Source organism: Dendropsophus ebraccatus, chromosome 5 (assembly GCF_027789765.1).
Source record: "Dendropsophus ebraccatus isolate aDenEbr1 chromosome 5, aDenEbr1.pat, whole genome shotgun sequence".
Taxonomy (NCBI): Eukaryota; Metazoa; Chordata; class Amphibia; order Anura; family Hylidae; genus Dendropsophus; species Dendropsophus ebraccatus.
In genome coordinates this window covers 12852927-12872678 of record NC_091458.1, presented here as the reverse complement: position 1 = coordinate 12872678, position 19752 = coordinate 12852927, and the positions used below count along the sequence as shown (strand labels likewise).

Sequence of the window (19752 nt, the reverse complement as noted above, 5' to 3'; positions counted from 1 at the left end):
TATGGTGCCGCCTCCTGTATAGTATCAGTATGATGCCCCCTCCTGTATACAGTCAGTATGGTGCCGCCTCCTGTATACAGTCAGTATGGTGCTGCTTCCTGTATACAGTCAGTATGGGGCCCCCTCCTGTATAGTATCAGTATGGTGCCGCCTCCTATATACAGTCAGTATGGGGCCCCCTCCTCCTGTATACAGTCAGTATAGGGCCCCCTCCTCCTGTATACAGTCAGTATGATGCCCCCTCCTGTATACAGTCAGTATGGTGCTGCTTCCTGTATACAGTCAGTATAGGGCCCCCTCCTGTATAGTATCAGTATGATGCCCCCTCCTGTATAGTATCAGTATGGTGCCGCCTCCTGTATACAGTCAGTATGGGGCCCCCTCCTCCTGTATACAGTCAGTATAGGGCCCCCTCCTCCTGTATACAGTCAGTATGATGCCCCCTCCTGTATACAGTCAGTATGGTGCCCCCTCCTGTATAGTATCAGTATGGTGCCGCCTCCTGTATAGTATCAGTATGGTGTCGCCTCCTGTATACAGTCAGTATGGGGCCCCTCCTCCTGTATAGTCCTGTATAGTATCAGTATGGTGCCCCCTCCTGTATACAGTCAGTATGATGCCCCCTCCTGTATACAGTCAGTATGATGCCCCCTCCTGTATACAGTCAGTATGGCGCCCCCTCCTGTATACAGTCAGTATGGGGCCCCCTCCTGTATAGTATCAGTATGGTGCCGCCTCCTGTATACAGTCAGTATGATGCCCCCTCCTGTATACAGTCAGTATGGCGCCCCCTCCTGGATACAGTCAGTATGATGCCGCCTCCTGTATACAGTCAGTATGGTGCCGCCTCCTGTATACAGTCAGTATGGCGCCCCCCCTCCTGTATAGTATCAGTATGGTGCCGCCTCCTGTATACAGTCAGTATGATGCCCCCTTCTGTATACAGTCAGTATGGTGCTGCTTCCTGTATACAGTCAGTATGGGGCCCCCTCCTGTATACAGTCAGTATGATGCCCCCTCCTGTATACAGTCAGTATGATGCCGCCTCCTGTATACAGTCAGTATGGTGCCCCCTCCTGTATACAGTCAGTATGGTGCCGCCTCCTGTATACAGTCAGTATGGTGCCGCCTCCTCCTGTATACAGTCAGTATGGGGCCCCCTCCTCCTGTATACAGTCAGTATGGGGCCCCCTCCTGTATAGTATCAGTATGGTGCCGCCTCCTGTATACAGTCAGTATGGGGCCCCCTCCTCCTGTATACAGTCAGTATGGCGCCCGCCCTCCTGTATACAGTCAGTATGATGCCCCCTCCTCCTGTATAGTATCAGTATGGTGCCCCCTCCTGTATACAGTCAGTATGATGCCCCCTCCTCCTGTATAGTATCAGTATGGTGCCCCCTCCTCTATACAGTCAGTATGATGCCCCCTCCTCCTGTATAGTATCAGTATGGGGCCCCCTCCTCCTGTATACAGTCAGTATAGGGCCCCCTCCTCCTGTATAGTATCAGTATGGTGCCGCCTCCTGTATAGTATCAGTATGATGCCCCCTCCTCTATACAGTCAGTATGGCGCCCCCTCCTGTATACAGTCAGTATGGCGCCCCCTCCAGTGTACAGTCAGTATGATAACCCCCCTCCTGTATACAGTCAGTATGATGCCCCCTCCTATATACAGTCAGTATGATAACCCCCCTCCTGTATACAGTCAGTATGGCACTTCCCCTCCTGTATAGTATCAGTATGGCGCCCCCTCCTGTATACAGTCAGTATGGCGCCCCCTCCTGTATACAGTCAGTATGATGCCCCCTCCAGTGTACAGTCAGTATGATAACCCCCCTCCTGTATACAGTCAGTATGGCGCCCCCTCCTGTATACAGTCAGTATGGCGCCCCCTCCTGTATACAGTCAGTATGGCGCCCCCTCCTGTATACAGTCAGTATGATGCCCCCTCCTATATACAGTCAGTATGATGCCCCCTCCTATATACAGTCAGTATGATGCCCCCTCCTGTATAGTATCAGTATGGTGCCCCCTCCTCCTGTATAGTATCAGTATGGCGCCCCCTCCTGTATACAGTCAGTATGGCGCCCCCTCCTGTATACAGTCAGTATGGCGCCCCCTCCTGTATACAGTCAGTATGGCGCCCCCTCCTGTATAGAATTAGTGTACATGTTATATACAGGCTGTATACAGAAGAAGCCTCAGTGATGGAAATACAGGGGCACCATGTAAATAGAGAGGGGTGATGTCAGAGCAGATGAGATAACGTCTCTGTATGATGTCATATATTACAGATCACTCGTGAAGAGGACGTGCTGCCCGTGGCGCTGTTCCCCTCACTAGAGGAGCTTATAATCTACGGGAACCCCCTGACAACTCTCAGGAAAGGTATATACTGTAACTGCCTGTATACATGTCATGTGACTTCAGCTCCACATGTATAATCTATACTGACCAGACATACAGGTCATGTGACTACAGCTCCTATATATAATTTGTACTGACCAGACATACAGATCATGTGACTACAGCTCCTCATATCTATATAATAAAAATCAAAGTCTGTCTGTCCGTCTGTCCCATATAGACTTCCAAACGCCTGAACCGTTTGACCCCAAATTTGGCCCACAGATACATTGGGTGCCCGGGAAGGTTTTAGCGAAGGTCCCGTCCCCGCCAGATGTACAGGAGGGGAGGGGGAGGGGAAAGAGAGGCGCCTCATAGAGATGAATGGGAAAATTTCCTCACTGCAAACACAGGTGATATAATTAGCTGCAGCAGACACGGCAGTTGGAGCCTTAGCAACCAATAGGATTACTGCTTTCACTTTCACATGGAGCAATGGTTGCTAGGAAAGCTGCCTCACAACATCCACAGTAATAACTGGTAGACTCCTACTCCATCTATACAGTACATGTATATACAGGAGCCCCTACTCCATCTATACAGTACATGTATATACAGGGCCCCCCACTCCATCTATACAGTACATATATATACAGGACCCCCTACTCTATCCATACAGTACATGTATATACAGGACCCCCTACTCCATCTATACAGTACATGTATATACAGGGCCCCTACTCCATCTATACAGTACATGTATATACAGGAGCCCCTACTCCATCTATACAGGACATATATATACAGGACCCCCTACTCCATCTATACAGTACATGTATATACAGGACCCCCTACTCCATCTATACAGTACATGTATATACAGGACCCCCTACTCCATCTATACAGTACATGTATATACAGGACCCCCTACTCCATCTATACAGTACATGTATATACAGGGCCCCCTACTCCATCTATACAGTACATGTATATACAGGACCCCCTACTCCAACTATACAGTACATGTATATGTATATACAGGACCCCCTACTCCATCTATACAGTACATGTATATACAGGACCCCCTACTCCATCTATACAGTACATGTATATACAGGACCCCCTACTCCATCTATACAGTACATGTATATACAGGGCCCCCTACTCCATCTATACAGTACATGTATATACAGGACCCCCTACTCCATCTATACAGTACATGTATATACAGGACCCCCTACTCCATCTATACAGTACATGTATATACAGGGCCCCCTACTCCATCTATACAGTACATGTATATACAGGGCCCCCTACTCCATCTATACAGGACATGTATATACAGGACCCCCTACTCCATCTATACAGTACATGTATATACAGGACCCTCTACTCCATCTATACAGTACATGTATACAGGACCCCCTACTCCATCTATACAGTACATGTATACAGGGCCCCCTACTCCATCTATACAGTACATATATATATATATACAGGACCCCCTACTCCATCTATACAGTACATGTATACAGGACCCCCTACTCCATCTATACAGTACATGTATACAGGGCCCCCTACTCCATCTATACAGTACATGTATACAGGGCCCCCTACTCCATCTATACAGTACATGTATATACAGGGCCCCCTACTCCATCTATACAGTACATGTATATACAGGACCCCCTACTCCATCTATACAGTACATGTATACAGGGCCCCCTACTCCATCTATACAGTACATGTATACAGGAGCCCCTACTCCATCTATACAATACATGTATATACAGGGCCCCCTACTCCATCTATACAGTAAATGTATATACAGGACCCCCTACTCCATCCATACAGTACATGTATATACAGGACCTCCTACTCCATCTATACAGTACATATATATACAGGACCCCCTACTCCATCTATACAGTACATGTATACAGGACCCCCTACTCCATCTATACAGTACATGTATACAGGGCCCCCTACTCCATCTATACAGTACATGTATATACAGGACCCCCTACTCCATCTATACAGTACATGTATATACAGGACCCCCTACTCCATCTATACAGTACATGTATACAGGGCCCCCTACTCCATCTATACAGTACATGTGTATACAGGGCCCCTACTACATCTATACAGTACATGTATATACAGGACCCCCTACTCTATCTATACAGTACATGTATATACAGGACCCCCTACTCCATCTATACAGTACATGTATACAGGGCCCCCTACTACATCTATACAGTACATGTATATACAGGACCCCCTACTCCATCTATACAGTACATGTATACAGGACCCCCTACTCCATCTATACAGTACATGTATATACAGGACCCCCTACTCCATCTATACAGTACATATATATACAGGACCCCCTACTCCATCTATACAGTACATGTATATACAGGACCCCATACTCCATCTATACAGTACATGTATATACAGGACCCCCTACTCCATCTATACAGTACATGTATATACAGGACCCCCTACTCCATCTATACAGGACATGTATATACAGGGCACTACAGGTATACCAAACTGTGACTGGGTAACACTGCCACCCCAGACCTGACCAATACCGCCATACTGTGACTGGATAACACTGTCATACCAGACCTGATCAATATTGCCATATACTGTGACTGGATAATGGACAATATTGCCATATACTGTGGCTGGATAGCGCCACACTGTGACTGGATAACACCATCATATCAGACCTGACCAATACCGCCATACTGTGACTGGATAACACCGCTATACCAGACCTGACCAATACCACCACACTGTGACTAGATAACACTGCCATACCAGACCTGACCAATACTGCCATACTGTGACTAGATAACACTGCCATACCAGACCTGACCAATACTACCATACTGTAACTGGATAACACTGTCATACCACACCTGACCAATACCGCCATACTGTGACTGGATAACACTGCCATACCAGACCTGACCAATACCGCCATACTGTGACTGGATAACACTGCCATACCAGACCTGACCAATACCGCCATACTGTGACTGAATAACACTGCCATACCAGACCTGACCAATACCGCCATACTGTGACTGGATAACACAACCATACCAGACCTGACCAATACCGCCATACTGTGACTGGATAACACCGCCACACCAGACCTGACCAATAACGCAATACTGTGACTGGATAACACCACCATACCAGACATGACCAATACCGACACACTGTGACTGAATAACACTGCCATATCAGACCTGACCAATACCGCCATACTGTGACTGGATAACACCGCTATACAAGACCTGACCAAAGATTTTCTGGCAAGTCTGAACAGGAGGGTACTGCCCCTCTGCAAGGTGCTACCCTACGCACCAGACCATAGGTGCCTAATGGTAAATACGACCCTGCAGGTATACAGGACCCCAAAACTATACACTACAGGTGCATGGGACCTCCACCAACTATATACTACAGGTATACAGGACCCCAAACTTTACACTACAGGTAAACAGGACCCCAAAACTATACACTACAGGTATACAGGACCTCCACCAACTATATACTTTAGGTATACAGGACCTCCACCAACTATATACTACAGGTATATAGGACCCCAAACTATACACTACAGGTATACAGGACCTCAAAACTATACACTACAGGTATACAGGACCTACACCAACTCTATACTACAGGTATACAGCACCTTCACCAACTCTTTGCTACAGGTATACAGGACCCCAAAGCTATATACTACAGCTATACAGGAACTCCACCAACTATATACTACAGGTATACAGGACCCCAAACTATACACTACAGGTATACAGGACCCCAAACTTTACACTACAGGTAAACAGGACCCCAAAACTATACACTACAGGTATACAGGACCTCCACCAACTATATACTTTAGGTATACAGGACCTCCACCAACTATATACTACAGGTATATAGGACCCCAAACTATACACTACAGGTATACAGGACCTCAAAACTATACACTACAGGTATACAGGACCTACACCAACTCTATACTACAGGTATACAGCACCTTCACCAACTCTTTGCTACAGGTATACAGGACCCCAAAGCTATATACTACAGCTATACAGGAACTCCACCAACTATATACTACAGGTATACAGGACCCCAAACTATACACTACAGGTACACAGGACCCCAACGCTATATACTACAGGTATACAGGAACTCCACCAACTATACACTACAGGTATATAGGACCCCAAACTATACACTACAGGTATACAGGACCCCAAACTATACACTACAGGTATACAGGACCCCAAAGCTATATACTACAGGTATACAGGACCTCCACCAACTCTATACTACAGTTATACAGGACCCTCAAACTATGCACTACAGGTATACAGGACCCCCGAACTATATACTACAGGTAAACAGGACCTCCACCAATTATACACTACAGGTATCCAGGACCCTCAAACTATAAACTACAGGTATACAAGACCTCCACCAACTATACATTACAGGCATACAGGACCCCCGAACTACACAGTACAGGTATACAGGACCTTCACCAACTGTACACTGCAGGTATACAGGACCTCCCTCAACTATACACTACAGGTATACAGCCCCCCCCCCAACTACACACTACAGGTATACAGGACCCCCCCCAACTATACACTATAGGTATACAGCCCCCCCAACTGTGCAGTACAGATATGCGAGACCCCTAAAAACTATACATTGTGAGTATACAGAACCCCTCCAAGTAGGGCTGGGCGATTAATCGAATTAATTCGATTAATTCGCCCAGAAGGTTAGAATCGATTTGATTTTTTGTGAAAATCGTAAATTCGATTTTCACAAAAAATCATTGCGGGCAGAGAAGGGCAGAGAAGCGCGGAGAGTCAGTCGGGCGGGCGGACGGGAGGTGCAGGTGCCGGGCGGGAGATGGAGGGCGGGCAGCACTGCGTGGAGGTGCCGGCCGGGCATGAGGTGCAGGTTACGGCCGGCGGGAAGTGAGGGGGCGGCGCTGCGTGGAGGTGCCGGGCGGGCGGGAAGTGCGGCGAGGTGCAGGTCGGTCGGCAGTCCCCCAGAGCTGCGACCGACCTTCCCCAGCTGTACACATAGCCCTCCTCCCCTCACCCCGGCCACACATGCAGGTCCCGGTCTCTGCAGGGACTGTAGTGGTGATAGCGTCGCTGCCATTACTGGAGCTGTACAGCAGGATCTTCACCCCTGATCCTGCTGTACAGCTCCAGAAATGGCAGCGACGCTATCACCACTACAGTCCCTGCAGCCTCCTGCAGAGACCGGGACCTGCATGTGTGGCCAGGGTGAGGGGAGGAGGGCTATGTGTACTCCTTTCCCAATCATTCCCAGCTGCCCAGCCCCCCTCCATCTCCCCCAGTCGCCCTCCATCTCCCCCAGTCGCCCTCCATCACTCCCAGTCGCCCTCCATCACCCCCACTCCTCCTTCAGTAACCCCCAGTCGCCCTCCGTCACCCCCAGTCGCCCTCCGTCACCCCCAGTCGCCCTCCGTCACCCCAGTCGCCCTCCATCACCCCCAGTCGCCCTCCGTCACCCCCAGTCGCCCTCCGTCACCCCCAGTCCCCCTCCATCCCCCCCTAGCTGCCCATCTATACCTGTACTACTACAGCCCTCATCTGTACCTGTACTACTACACCCCTCATCTATACCTGTACTACTACTACTACACCCCTCATCTATACCTGTACTACTACTACACCCCCATCTATACCTGTACTACTACACCCCTCATCTATACCTGTACTACTACTACTAATCCCCTCATCTGTATTACTAATACACCCCATATCTATACCTGTACTACTACTACACCCCCATCTATACCTGTACTACTACACCACTTATCTATACCTGTACTACTACTACACCCCTCATCTATACCTGTACTACTACTACACCCCTCATCTGTACCTGTACTACTACTACTACACCCCTCATCTATACCTGTACTACTACTACACCCCTCATGTATACCTGTACTACTACTACTACTACACTCCTCATCTATACCTGTACTACTACTACACCCCTCATCTACACCTGTACTACTACTACACCCCTCATGTATACCTGTACTACTACTACACCCCTCATGTATACCTGTACTACTACTACACCCCTCATCTATACCTGTACTACTACTACACCCCTCATCTGTACCTGTACTACTACTACACCCCTCATCTATACCTGTACTACTACTACACCCCTCATGTATACCTGTACTACTACTACACCCCTCAGCTATACCTGTACTACTACTACACCCCTCAGCTATACCTGTACTACTACTACACCCCTCATCTATACCTGTACTACTACTACACCCCTCATGTATACCTGTACTACTACACCCCTCATCTATACCTGTACTACTACTACACCCCTCAGCTATACCTGTACTACTACTACACCCCTCATCTATACCTGTACTACTACTACACCCCTCATCTATACCTGTACTACTACTACTACACCCCTCATCTATACCTGTACTACTACTACACCCCTCATCTATACCTGTACTACTACTACACCCCTCATGTATACCTGTACTACTACTGCACCCCTCATCTATACGTGTACTACTACTGCACCCCTCATCTTTACCTGTACTACTACTACACCCCTCATCTGTACCTGTACTACTACACCCCTCATCTGTACCTGTACTACTACTACAGCCCTCATCTGTACCTGTACTACTACACCCCTCATCTTTACCTGTACTACTACTACACCCCTTATCCACTATACCTCCACTACTAAACACACAAAGAAGATCTCCTATACTATATGGGGGCCCAGAATGGCACACAGGGAGCTTGTCTACTACAGGGGAGCACTGTTACAGTGAGAAGCAATACAGTTGTCTCAAATGTCATTAAAATAGTATCTGATGCTGCAAGGACAAAACTATTCTGTTTATTTAGCAAAAAGGAAAAAAAAAATCGAGATTTAAATCGAGAATCGTCCAAAATTTTTAAAAAATCGAGATTTTATTTTTTGGCCATATCGCCCAGCTCTACCTCCAAGTATGCACTACAGGTATACACTAATTCCACTGATTAACTCAGATGAAACAATACCTTTAGCTTGGCCTCCTGGGCACCTTAGAACAAATCTAATTAACACACTGACACTTTATACCCGGGCAGCGCCAGGTACATTTTCTAGTCTATATAATAAAAATCAAAGTCTGTCTGTCTGTCTGTCCGTCCTTCTGTCCGTCTGTCCCAAATAGACTTCCAAACGCCTGAACCGTTTGACCCCAAATTTGGCCCACAGATACATTGGGTGCCCAGGAAGGTTTTAGCGAAGGTCCCGTCTCCGCCAGATGTACAGGAGAGGGAGGGGGAGGGGGAAGAGCGGCGCCCCATAGAGATGAATGGGAAAATCTCCTCACTGCAAACACAGGTGATATCATTAGCTGCAGCAGACACGGCAGTTGGAGCCTTAGCAACCAATAGGATTACTGCTTTCATTTTCACAGGGAGCAATGGTTGCTAGGGAAGCCGCCTCACAACATCCACAGTAATAACTGGTAGATCCCTACTCCATCTATACAGTACATGTATATACAGGGCCCCCTACTCCATCTATACAGTACATGTATATACAGGGCCCCCTACTCCATCTATACAGAACATGTATATACAGGACCCCTACTCCATCTATATAGTACATGTATATACAGGACCCCCTACTCCATCTATATAGTACATGTATATACAGGACCCCCTACTCCATCTATACAGTACATGTATATACAGGACCCCCTACTCCATCTATATAGTACATGTATATACAGGACCCCCTACTCCATCTATACAGTACATGTATACAGGACCCCCTACTCCATCTATACAGTACATGTATATACAGGACCTCCTACTCCATCTATACAGTACATGTATATACAGGGCCCCCTACTCCATCTATACAGTACATGTATATACAGGGCCCCCTACTCCATCTATACAGTACATGTATATAGGACCCCCTACTCCATCTATACAGTACATGTATATACAGGGCCCCCTACTCCATCTATACAGTACATGTATATACAGGACCCCCTACTGCATCTATACAGTACATGTATATACAGGGCCCCCTACTCCATCTATACAGGACATGTATATACAGGACCCCCTACTCCATCTATACAGGACATGTATATACAGGACCCCCTACTCCATCTATACAGTACATGTATATACAGGAGCCCCTACTCCATCTATACAGTATATGTATATACAGGACCCCCTACTCCATCTATACAGTACATGTATATACAGGGCCCCCTACTCCATCTATACAGTACATGTATATACAGGACCTCCTACTCCATCTATACAGGACATATATATACAGGCCCCCTACTCCATCTATACAGGACATGTATATACAGGACCCCCTACTCCATCTATACAGGACATGTATATACAGGGCCCCCTACTCCATCTATACAGTACATGTATACAGGACCCCCTACTCCATCTATACAGTACATGTATATACAGGACCCCCTACTCCATCTATACAGTACATGTATATACAGGACCCCCTACTCCATCCATACAGTACATGTATATACAGGACCCCCTACTCCATCTATACAGGACATGTATATACAGGGCCCCCTACTCCATCTATACAGTACATGTATACAGGACCCCCTACTCCATCTATACAGTACATGTATATACAGGACCCCCTACTCCATCTATACAGTACATGTATATACAGGACCCCCTACTCCATCCATACAGTACATGTATATACAGGACCCCCTACTACATCTATACAGTACAGGTATATACAGGGCCCCCTACTCCATCTATACAGGACATGTATATACAGGACCCCCTACTCCATCTATACAGTACATGTATATACAGGACCCCCTACTCCATCTGTACAGTACATGTATATACAGGGCCCCCTACTCCATCTATACAGTACATGTATATACAGGACCCCCTACTACATCTATACAGTACAGGTATATACAGGGCCCCCTACTCCATCTATACAGGACATGTATATACAGGACCCCCTACTCCATCTATACAGTACATGTATATACAGGACCCCCTACTCCATCTGTACAGTACATGTATATACAGGACCCCCTACTCCATCTATACAGTACATGTATATACAGGACCCCCTACTACATCTATACAGTACAGGTATATACAGGGCCCCCTACTCCATCTATACAGGACATGTATATACAGGACCCCCTACTCCATCTATACAGTACATGTATATACAGGACCCCTTACTCCATCTGTACAGTACATGTATATACAGGACCCCCTACTCCATCTATACAGTACATGTATATACAGGACCCCCTACTCCATCTATACAGTACATGTATATACAGGACCCCCTACTCCATCTATACAGTACATGTATATACAGGGCCCCCTACTCCATCTATACAGTACATGTATATACAGGGCCCCCTACTCCATCTATACAGTATATGTATACAGGACCCCCTACTCCATCTATACAGTACATGTATATACAGGACCCCCTACTCCATCTATACAGTACATGTATATACAGGACCCCCTACTCTATCTATACAGTACATGTATACAGGAGCCCCTACTCCATCTATACAGTACATGTATATACAGGGCCCCCTACTCCATCTATACAGTACATGTATATACAGGACCCCCTACTCCATCTATACAGTACATGTATATAGGACCCCCTACTCCATCTATACAGTACATGTATACAGGGCCCCCTACTCCATCTATACAGTACATGTATACAGGACCCCCTACTTCATCTATACAGTACATGTATATACAGGACCCCCTACTCCATCTATACAGTACATGTATACAGGAGCCCCTACTCCATCTATACAGTACATGTATATACAGGACCCCCTACTCCATCCATACAGTACATGTATATACAGGAGCCCCTACTCCATCTATACAGTACATGTATATACAGGACCCCCTACCTACTCCATCTATTCAGTACATCTATATGCAGGGCCCCCTACTCCATCTATACAGTACATATATATACAGGGCCCCCTACTCCATCCATACAGTACATGTATATACAAGACCCCTACTTCATCTATACAGTACATGTATACAGGGCCCCCTACTCCATCTATACAGTACATGTATATACAGGGCCCCCCTACTCCATCTATACAGTACATATATATACAGGGCCCCCTACTCCATCCATACAGTACATGTATATACAAGACCCCTACTTCATCTATACAGTACATGTATACAGGACCCCCTACTCCATCTATACAGTACATGTATATACAGGGCCCCCTACTCCATCTATACATGTATACAGGACCCCCTACTCCATCTATACAGTACATGTATATACAGGGCCCTCTACTGCATCTATACAGTACATGTATATACAGGACCCCCTACTCCATCTATACAGTACATGTATATACAGGACCCCCTACTCCATCTATACAGTACATGTATATACAGGACCCCCTACTCCATCTATACAGTACATGTATATACAGGACCCCCTACTCCATCTATACAGTACATTTATATACAGGACCCCCTACTCCATCTATACAGTACATTTATATACAGGGCACTACAGGTATACCAAACTGTGACTGGGTAACACTGCCACACCAGACCTGACCAATACCGCCATACTGTGCTGGATAACACCGCCATACCAGACCTGACCAATACCGCCATACTGTGCTGGATAACATTTTCATACCAGACCTGACCAATATCACCATACTGTGACTGGATGACACTGCCACACCAGACCTGACCAATACCGCTAGACTGTGACTGGATAACACTGTCATACCACACCTGACCAATACCGCCATATACTGTGACTGGATAACACTGCCACACCAGACCTGACCAATACCGCCATACTGTGACTGGATAACACCGCCATACCAGACCTGACCAATACCGCTATACTGTGACTGGATAACACTGCCATACCACACCTGACCAATACCACTATACTGTGACTGGATAACACTGCCATACCACACCTGACCAATACCGCCATGCTGTGACTGGATAACACCACTATAAAAGACCTGACCAAAGATTTTCTGGCAAGTCTGAACGGGAGGGTACTGCTCCTCTGCAAGGTGCTACCCTACGCACCAGACCATGGGTGCCTAATGGTAAATGCGACCCTGCAGGTATACAGGACACTACAGGTATACAGGACCCCAAAACTATACACTACAAGTGCACGGGACCTCCACCAACTATATACTACAGGTATACAGGACCCCAAAACTATACACTACAGGTATACAGGACCTCCACCAACTATATACTTCAGGTATACAGGACCTCCGCCAACTATATACTACAGGTATACAGGACCCCAAAACTATACACTACAGGTATACAGGAACTCCACCAGCTATATACTTCAGGTATATAGGACCCCAAACTATACACTACAGGTATACAGGACCTCAAAATTATACACTACAGGTATAAAGGACCTCAAAATTATACACTACAGGTATACAGGACCTACACCAACTCTATACTACAGGTATACAGGACCCCAAAGCTATATACTACAGGTATACAGGAACTCCACCAACTATATACTACAGGTATACAGGACCCCAAACTATACACTACAGGTATACAGGACCCCAAAGCTAAATACTACAGGTACACAGGAACTCCACCAACTATATACTACAGGTATATAGGACCCCAAACTATACACTACAGGTATACAGGACCTCCACCAACTCTATACTACAGTTATACAGGACCCTCAAACTATGCACTACAGGTATACAGGACCCCTGAACCATATACTACAGGTGTACAAGACCTCCACCAATTATACACTACAGGTATCCAGGACCCTTAAACTATAAACTACAGGTATAAAAGACCTCCACCAACTATACATTACAGGTATACAGCACCAACTATATACTACAGGTATACAGGACCCCCGAACTATACAGTACAGGTATACAGGCCCTTAACCAACTGTACACTGCAGGTATACAGGACCTCCCTCAACTATACACTACAGGTATACAGCCCCCCAACTACACACTACAGGTATACAGGACCCCCCCCCCAACTATACTCTATAGGTATACAGCCCCCCCAACTATGCACTACAGATATGCAAGACCCCTAAAAACTATACATTGTGGGTATACAGAAACCCTCCAACTATGCACTACAGGAATACACTAATTCCACTGATTAACTCAGATGAAACAATACCTTTAGCTTGGCCTCCTGGGCACCTTAGAACAAATCTAATTAACACACTGACACTTTATACCCGGGCAGCGCCGGGTACATTTTCTAGTATAATCTATACTGACCAGACATACAGGTCATGTGACTACAGCTCCTCATATATAATCTATACTGACCAGGCATACAGATCATGTGACTACAGCTCCTATATATAATCTATACTGACTGACTTTTCTCCGTGTTTTGCACTCCTCCTGGTGAGACCCACATGACCGCAATTAGCAGGAGACACCTGAGTGCTCATGGTTTTATTCCCTCCTGTCTGTCCCATTCTATCTTTGATAGCTATGGTGAGTGCAATACCTTATCCAGACTTGTGCTGTTTGGGGGCAGCTTCCTCCGCCGGTGGTGCTGGCTGGGTTTTGGTGTGGCATTTTTGGGTCTGGTCCTGTGGCATGGGGGTTGCAGGGCCGTTCCATGGCCTCCCTTCCCTGACTGTGCACATCTGCGGGGGTGGTGGTAGCTGACTGGCACAGTGTGGACTTAGTGTAGGGACCCATGTGTATCAGATACCTGCACGCGGTACATGGGGCAGTGTGGCTTGATCAATTCACATACAGAATTCTGATGTTTTTTATGCAGCCGAGAGGTACTAGTATGAGCCATAGGTGTGATGTGCAGCACTCTTTTTCTTCCCTGAACCGTATTTTGTTTCTCTCTTTTCTCCGTGTTTTGCACTCCTCCTGGTGAGACCCACATGACCGCAATTAGCAGGAGACACCTGAGTGCTCATGGTTTTATTCCCTCCTGTCTGTCCCATTCTATCTTTGATAGCTATGGTGAGTGTAATACCTTATCCAGACTTGTGCTGTTTGGGGGCAGCTTCCTCCGCCGGTGGTGCTGGCTGGGTCTTGGTGTGGCATTTTTGGGTCTGGTCCTGTGGCATGGGGGTTGCAGGGCCGTTCCATGGCCTCCCTTCCCTGACTGTGCACGCCTGCGGGGGTGGTGGTCGCTGACTGGCACAGTGTGGACTTAGTGTAGGGACCCATGTGTATCAGATACCTGCACGCGGTACATGGGGCAGTGTGGCTTGATCAATTCACATACAGAATTCTGATGTTTTTTATGCAGCCGAGAGGTACTAGTATCAGCCATAGGTGTGAGGTGCAGCACTCTTTTTCTTCCCTGGACCATATCTAGTATAATCTATACTGACCAGACATACAGGTCATGTGACTACAGCTCCTCATATATAATCTATACTGACCAGGCATACAGATCATGTGACTACAGCTCCTATATATAATCTATACTGACCAGACATACAGATCATGTGACTACAGCTCCTATATACAATTTGTACTGACCAGACGTACAGATCATGTGACTACAGCTCCTATATATAATTTGTACTGACCAGACGTACAGATCATGTGACTACAGCTCCTCATATATAATCTATACTGACCAGACGTACAGATCATGTGACCACAGCTCCTCATATACAATCTATACTGACCAGACATACAGATCATGTGACTATAGCTCCTATATATAATTTGTACTGACCAGACATACAGATCATGTGACTACAGCTCCTCATATATAATCTATACTGACCAGGCATACAGATCATGTGACTACAGCTCCTCATATATATTCTATACTGACCAGGCATACAGATCATGTGACTCCAGCTCCTCATATATAATCTATACTGACTAGACATACAGATCATGTGACTGCTCAGCTGCTGAATTATAAAATATGTTGTAAGTATAGACCATGTGACTCTATGCATGCTTCTATATAATCTACAGTGCCTGTATAGCCCCTTTAAATATTCCAAATCCTATATTATCCTTGGTACCTAGTATACAACCTGTGACTCTGTTATACATGATGTGGGTCTGTGCCCAGTATACATCATGTGAGTCTGTGCCCAGTATAGATCATGTGACACTGTGCCTGGTATAGATCATGTGACTCTGTGCCCGATGGAGATCATTTGACTCTGTGCCCGGTATAGATCATGTGACTCTGTGCCCGATGTAGATCATGTGACTATGTGCCCGGTATAGATCATGTGACTCTGTGCCCGATGTAGATCATGTGACTTTGTGCCAGGTATAGATAATGTGACTCTGTGCCCAGTATAGATCATGTGACACTGTGCCCGGTATAGATCATGTGACACTGTGCCCGGTATAGATCATGTGACTCTCTGCCCAGCATAGATCTTGTGACTCTGTGCCCAGTAATGTGACTCTTGCAGCCACTGTTTACTCCCCTCGTATCCTCCTCTTATCCCGCAGGTCTTCCCCCATTACTGGGCAGCTTCCTCCAGCAGAGACTCGGGATCACAGTGACTCACAGGAAGTCTCCCGTATCTGACAGACCTCATCTCATCATCCCTAGAAGAGAGAGGAGGAAGGTGAGGGAGGGCTGGGACCATCACCTTGTGCTCAGCTCCTATACAGACCTATACGTGTCTCCATGGTTACAGACTACAACTCCCTGTGTAGTCAGATGCTGTACTGCCCCATGAAGTGTGTGATGTCTGGCATCGCCATATTGATGATCTGTCCTCACATTTACCATCTTTTATATTCTCTCTCCAGGTCACAACCCACGTTCCAAAAATCCCTAAACAACCTCTGATGCTGGAGTCTCTGTTATCCCCTTTCCTGAGACTGCCCCATCTCCAGAGTGATGTCACAGAATCTGTGATGTCATCAAGCCCTCTACCTCCAATCAGAACCTCTTCAGAAAGAGGCACAGACTCACCCCCAGGGCGGAGTCAAGAGTCCACCGAGTCGCCTAGGACCTCAGAAGAGGAAATGAGCTTCGGCTCTGACCCCGACGTGGAGTCCGTGTTCATGACTCAGGTCGGCACCATTCTTAGAGTGTATCCTCTGATCATGTGATCCCTGGTGTTTGCAGTGTGGGCGGGGCTGCAGTCTGATAGTTCAGATCTCAGATTACATCGTCATCCTCTTCACAATGATACACAGTTATTATTATTATTATTATGATTGTTACGGTCCCTTTCCTATAATTCTTAGGTGGAGAATATACCAGATGCTCCTGGGAAGCCTCTCCACATCCCAAGCCCCGCCCCCGAGGAGCAAGACACAGACAGGGAGGGACAACCTAAGAAGATCCCAGAGAAGTTTAGAGGCTACGAGGAGCTCTACGATGTGACGGCTGATCCTACTTTTATAGAACCAGTGGGTGAGTGTCGGATAGTCGGCATAGAGGGTCCAGCCCCCCAATACCACCAATGAGGGAGACTGTGCTGCCTGTATGTCCCTTGTATCATAGTCTCATCAGTCTGTGCATATTAGGTATACAGAACAATGTGCGGGCCCTGGAGTACGCCCTCAGACGCCTAATGGTGTACAAAGACTATAAACCAAGACTGCACAGTATCCAGAAGCCGTATATCCCCCGGGAGAGTAAGGTGAGTCTACCTGTACTATACACTAAATACATACATTACTTATCCTGTATTATACTCCAGAGCTGCACTCACTATTCTGCTGGTGGGGTCACTGTGTGCATACATTAAATTACTGATCCTGAGTTACATCCTGTATTATACTGCAGAGCTGCACTCACTATTCTGCTGGTGGGGTCACTCTGTACATACATTACTGATCCTGAGTTACATCCTGTATTATACTGCAGAGCTGCACTCACTATTCTGCTGGTGGGGTCACTGTGTACATACATTACATTACTGATCCTGAGTTACATCCTGTATTATACCCCAGAGCTGCACTCACTATTCTGCTGGTGGGGTCACTGTGTACATACATTACCAATCCTGAGTTACATCCAGTATTATACTCCAGAGTTGCACTCACTATTCTGCTGGTGGGGTCACTGTGTACATACATTATATTACTGATCCTGTACTGATCCTGAGTTACATCCTGTATTATACTCCAGAGTTGCACTCACTATTCTGCTGGTGTGGTCACTGTGTACATACATTACATTACTGATCCTGAGTTACATCCTGTAATATACTCCAGAGTTGCACTCACTATTCTGCTGGTGGGGTCACTGTGTACATGACTTCCTTCTCTCTGCTGCCCCTTGTGGCCATCTGTTTATACTCTGTTGCACGGGGAGAGCTGTGGTGTACACATGGATGACGCCTGATGTTACATATAATAACGTTCCCTCCTTCTGCCAGCAGTTGGGTGCAGACATTTCCCGGTCTCCTCGGAGGAGTAAGCAGGAGATAGTGATGGAAGTTCTGAGCAGCATGAAGGAGCGGCGGGCCGTGGTGGAGACCCCTTTGGGTAGGTTATCACCTAATAACAGATGGGACTGGGGTCGGGGGTCCGGTCAGTGACGGCTTCTCTTCTCCGCAGACTCCGTCCTACAGGAGGGAAAGTCCAGGAAGGAACACAAAGAAGCAAAACTGCTGCTGAAGGAAATACAGGAGAAGTATAAACTCTGCCACCAGGAGGCGGTGAAGAGGGCGTCTGAGGTGGAGGCCGACCTCCGGGACACCGCCAGACAGCTGCTGCAGGCTCAGAGGAGAGCGGGAGACGCAGGGGGAAGGAGCCGAGAGCGCAGCAGAGATCTACAGCCTGCTGGAGGCGGGAGAGTGTAACACTAAGGGGCCTATTCCATGGAGCAGTAATTGGACGATTATCGCTGCGTAAAATAGAGAGAGCGATCAGGTGATGATCGTGTGATCGGCTGATCGTTCATTTAGACTCAAACCTAAAATCATTGATCACCATCCGCGCATCGCTACCTGGAATAGCGGTGCGCGGCGGCAACGGATGACTTAAAAACATTTTATTTCACCTATCCAGGTCTCCTGTGCTCCTTCTCCCGATCCCGCGCCGCAGCTTCGAAGCAGCCTGTCTGAGCTGATAGACCGCTCAGCCAATCACTGGCCAGGACCACCGCGGCCAGTGATTGGCTGAGCGGTCTGCCAGTTCAGACAGCTCCGCTCCGAAGCTACTGCGGCGCGGGACCGGGAGAAGGAGAAGACCTGCGCCTGGATAGGTAATGTATGAAACAAGGGCTGCAAGGACATCAGTAAC

The 19752-nt window shown here is 47.0% G+C and overlaps 1 protein-coding gene across 5 annotated transcripts in view; it reads left to right on the top strand.

Annotated features, from left to right (window-relative positions):
• Positions 1–19541, top strand: part of XRRA1 (X-ray radiation resistance associated 1) — a 29028-nt gene extending 9487 nt beyond the window's left edge. For 4 of the 5 annotated variants that reach the window (XM_069969496.1, XM_069969495.1, XM_069969498.1 and 1 more), the window contains exons 12-18: positions 2294–2387; positions 16996–17114; positions 17302–17568; positions 17746–17914; positions 18028–18143; positions 18885–18993; positions 19066–19541. In XM_069969496.1, the coding sequence (XP_069825597.1) occupies positions 2294–2387; positions 16996–17114; positions 17302–17568; positions 17746–17914; positions 18028–18143; positions 18885–18993; positions 19066–19310 (1119 nt within the window). In that variant the 3' untranslated portion in view covers positions 19311–19541. The remainder of the gene's footprint in view (positions 1–2293; positions 2388–16995; positions 17115–17301; positions 17569–17745; positions 17915–18027; positions 18144–18884; positions 18994–19065) is intronic. The other variant, XM_069969497.1, reaches the window with a different exon arrangement.
• The last annotated feature ends 211 nt before the right edge of the window (positions 19542–19752 follow it).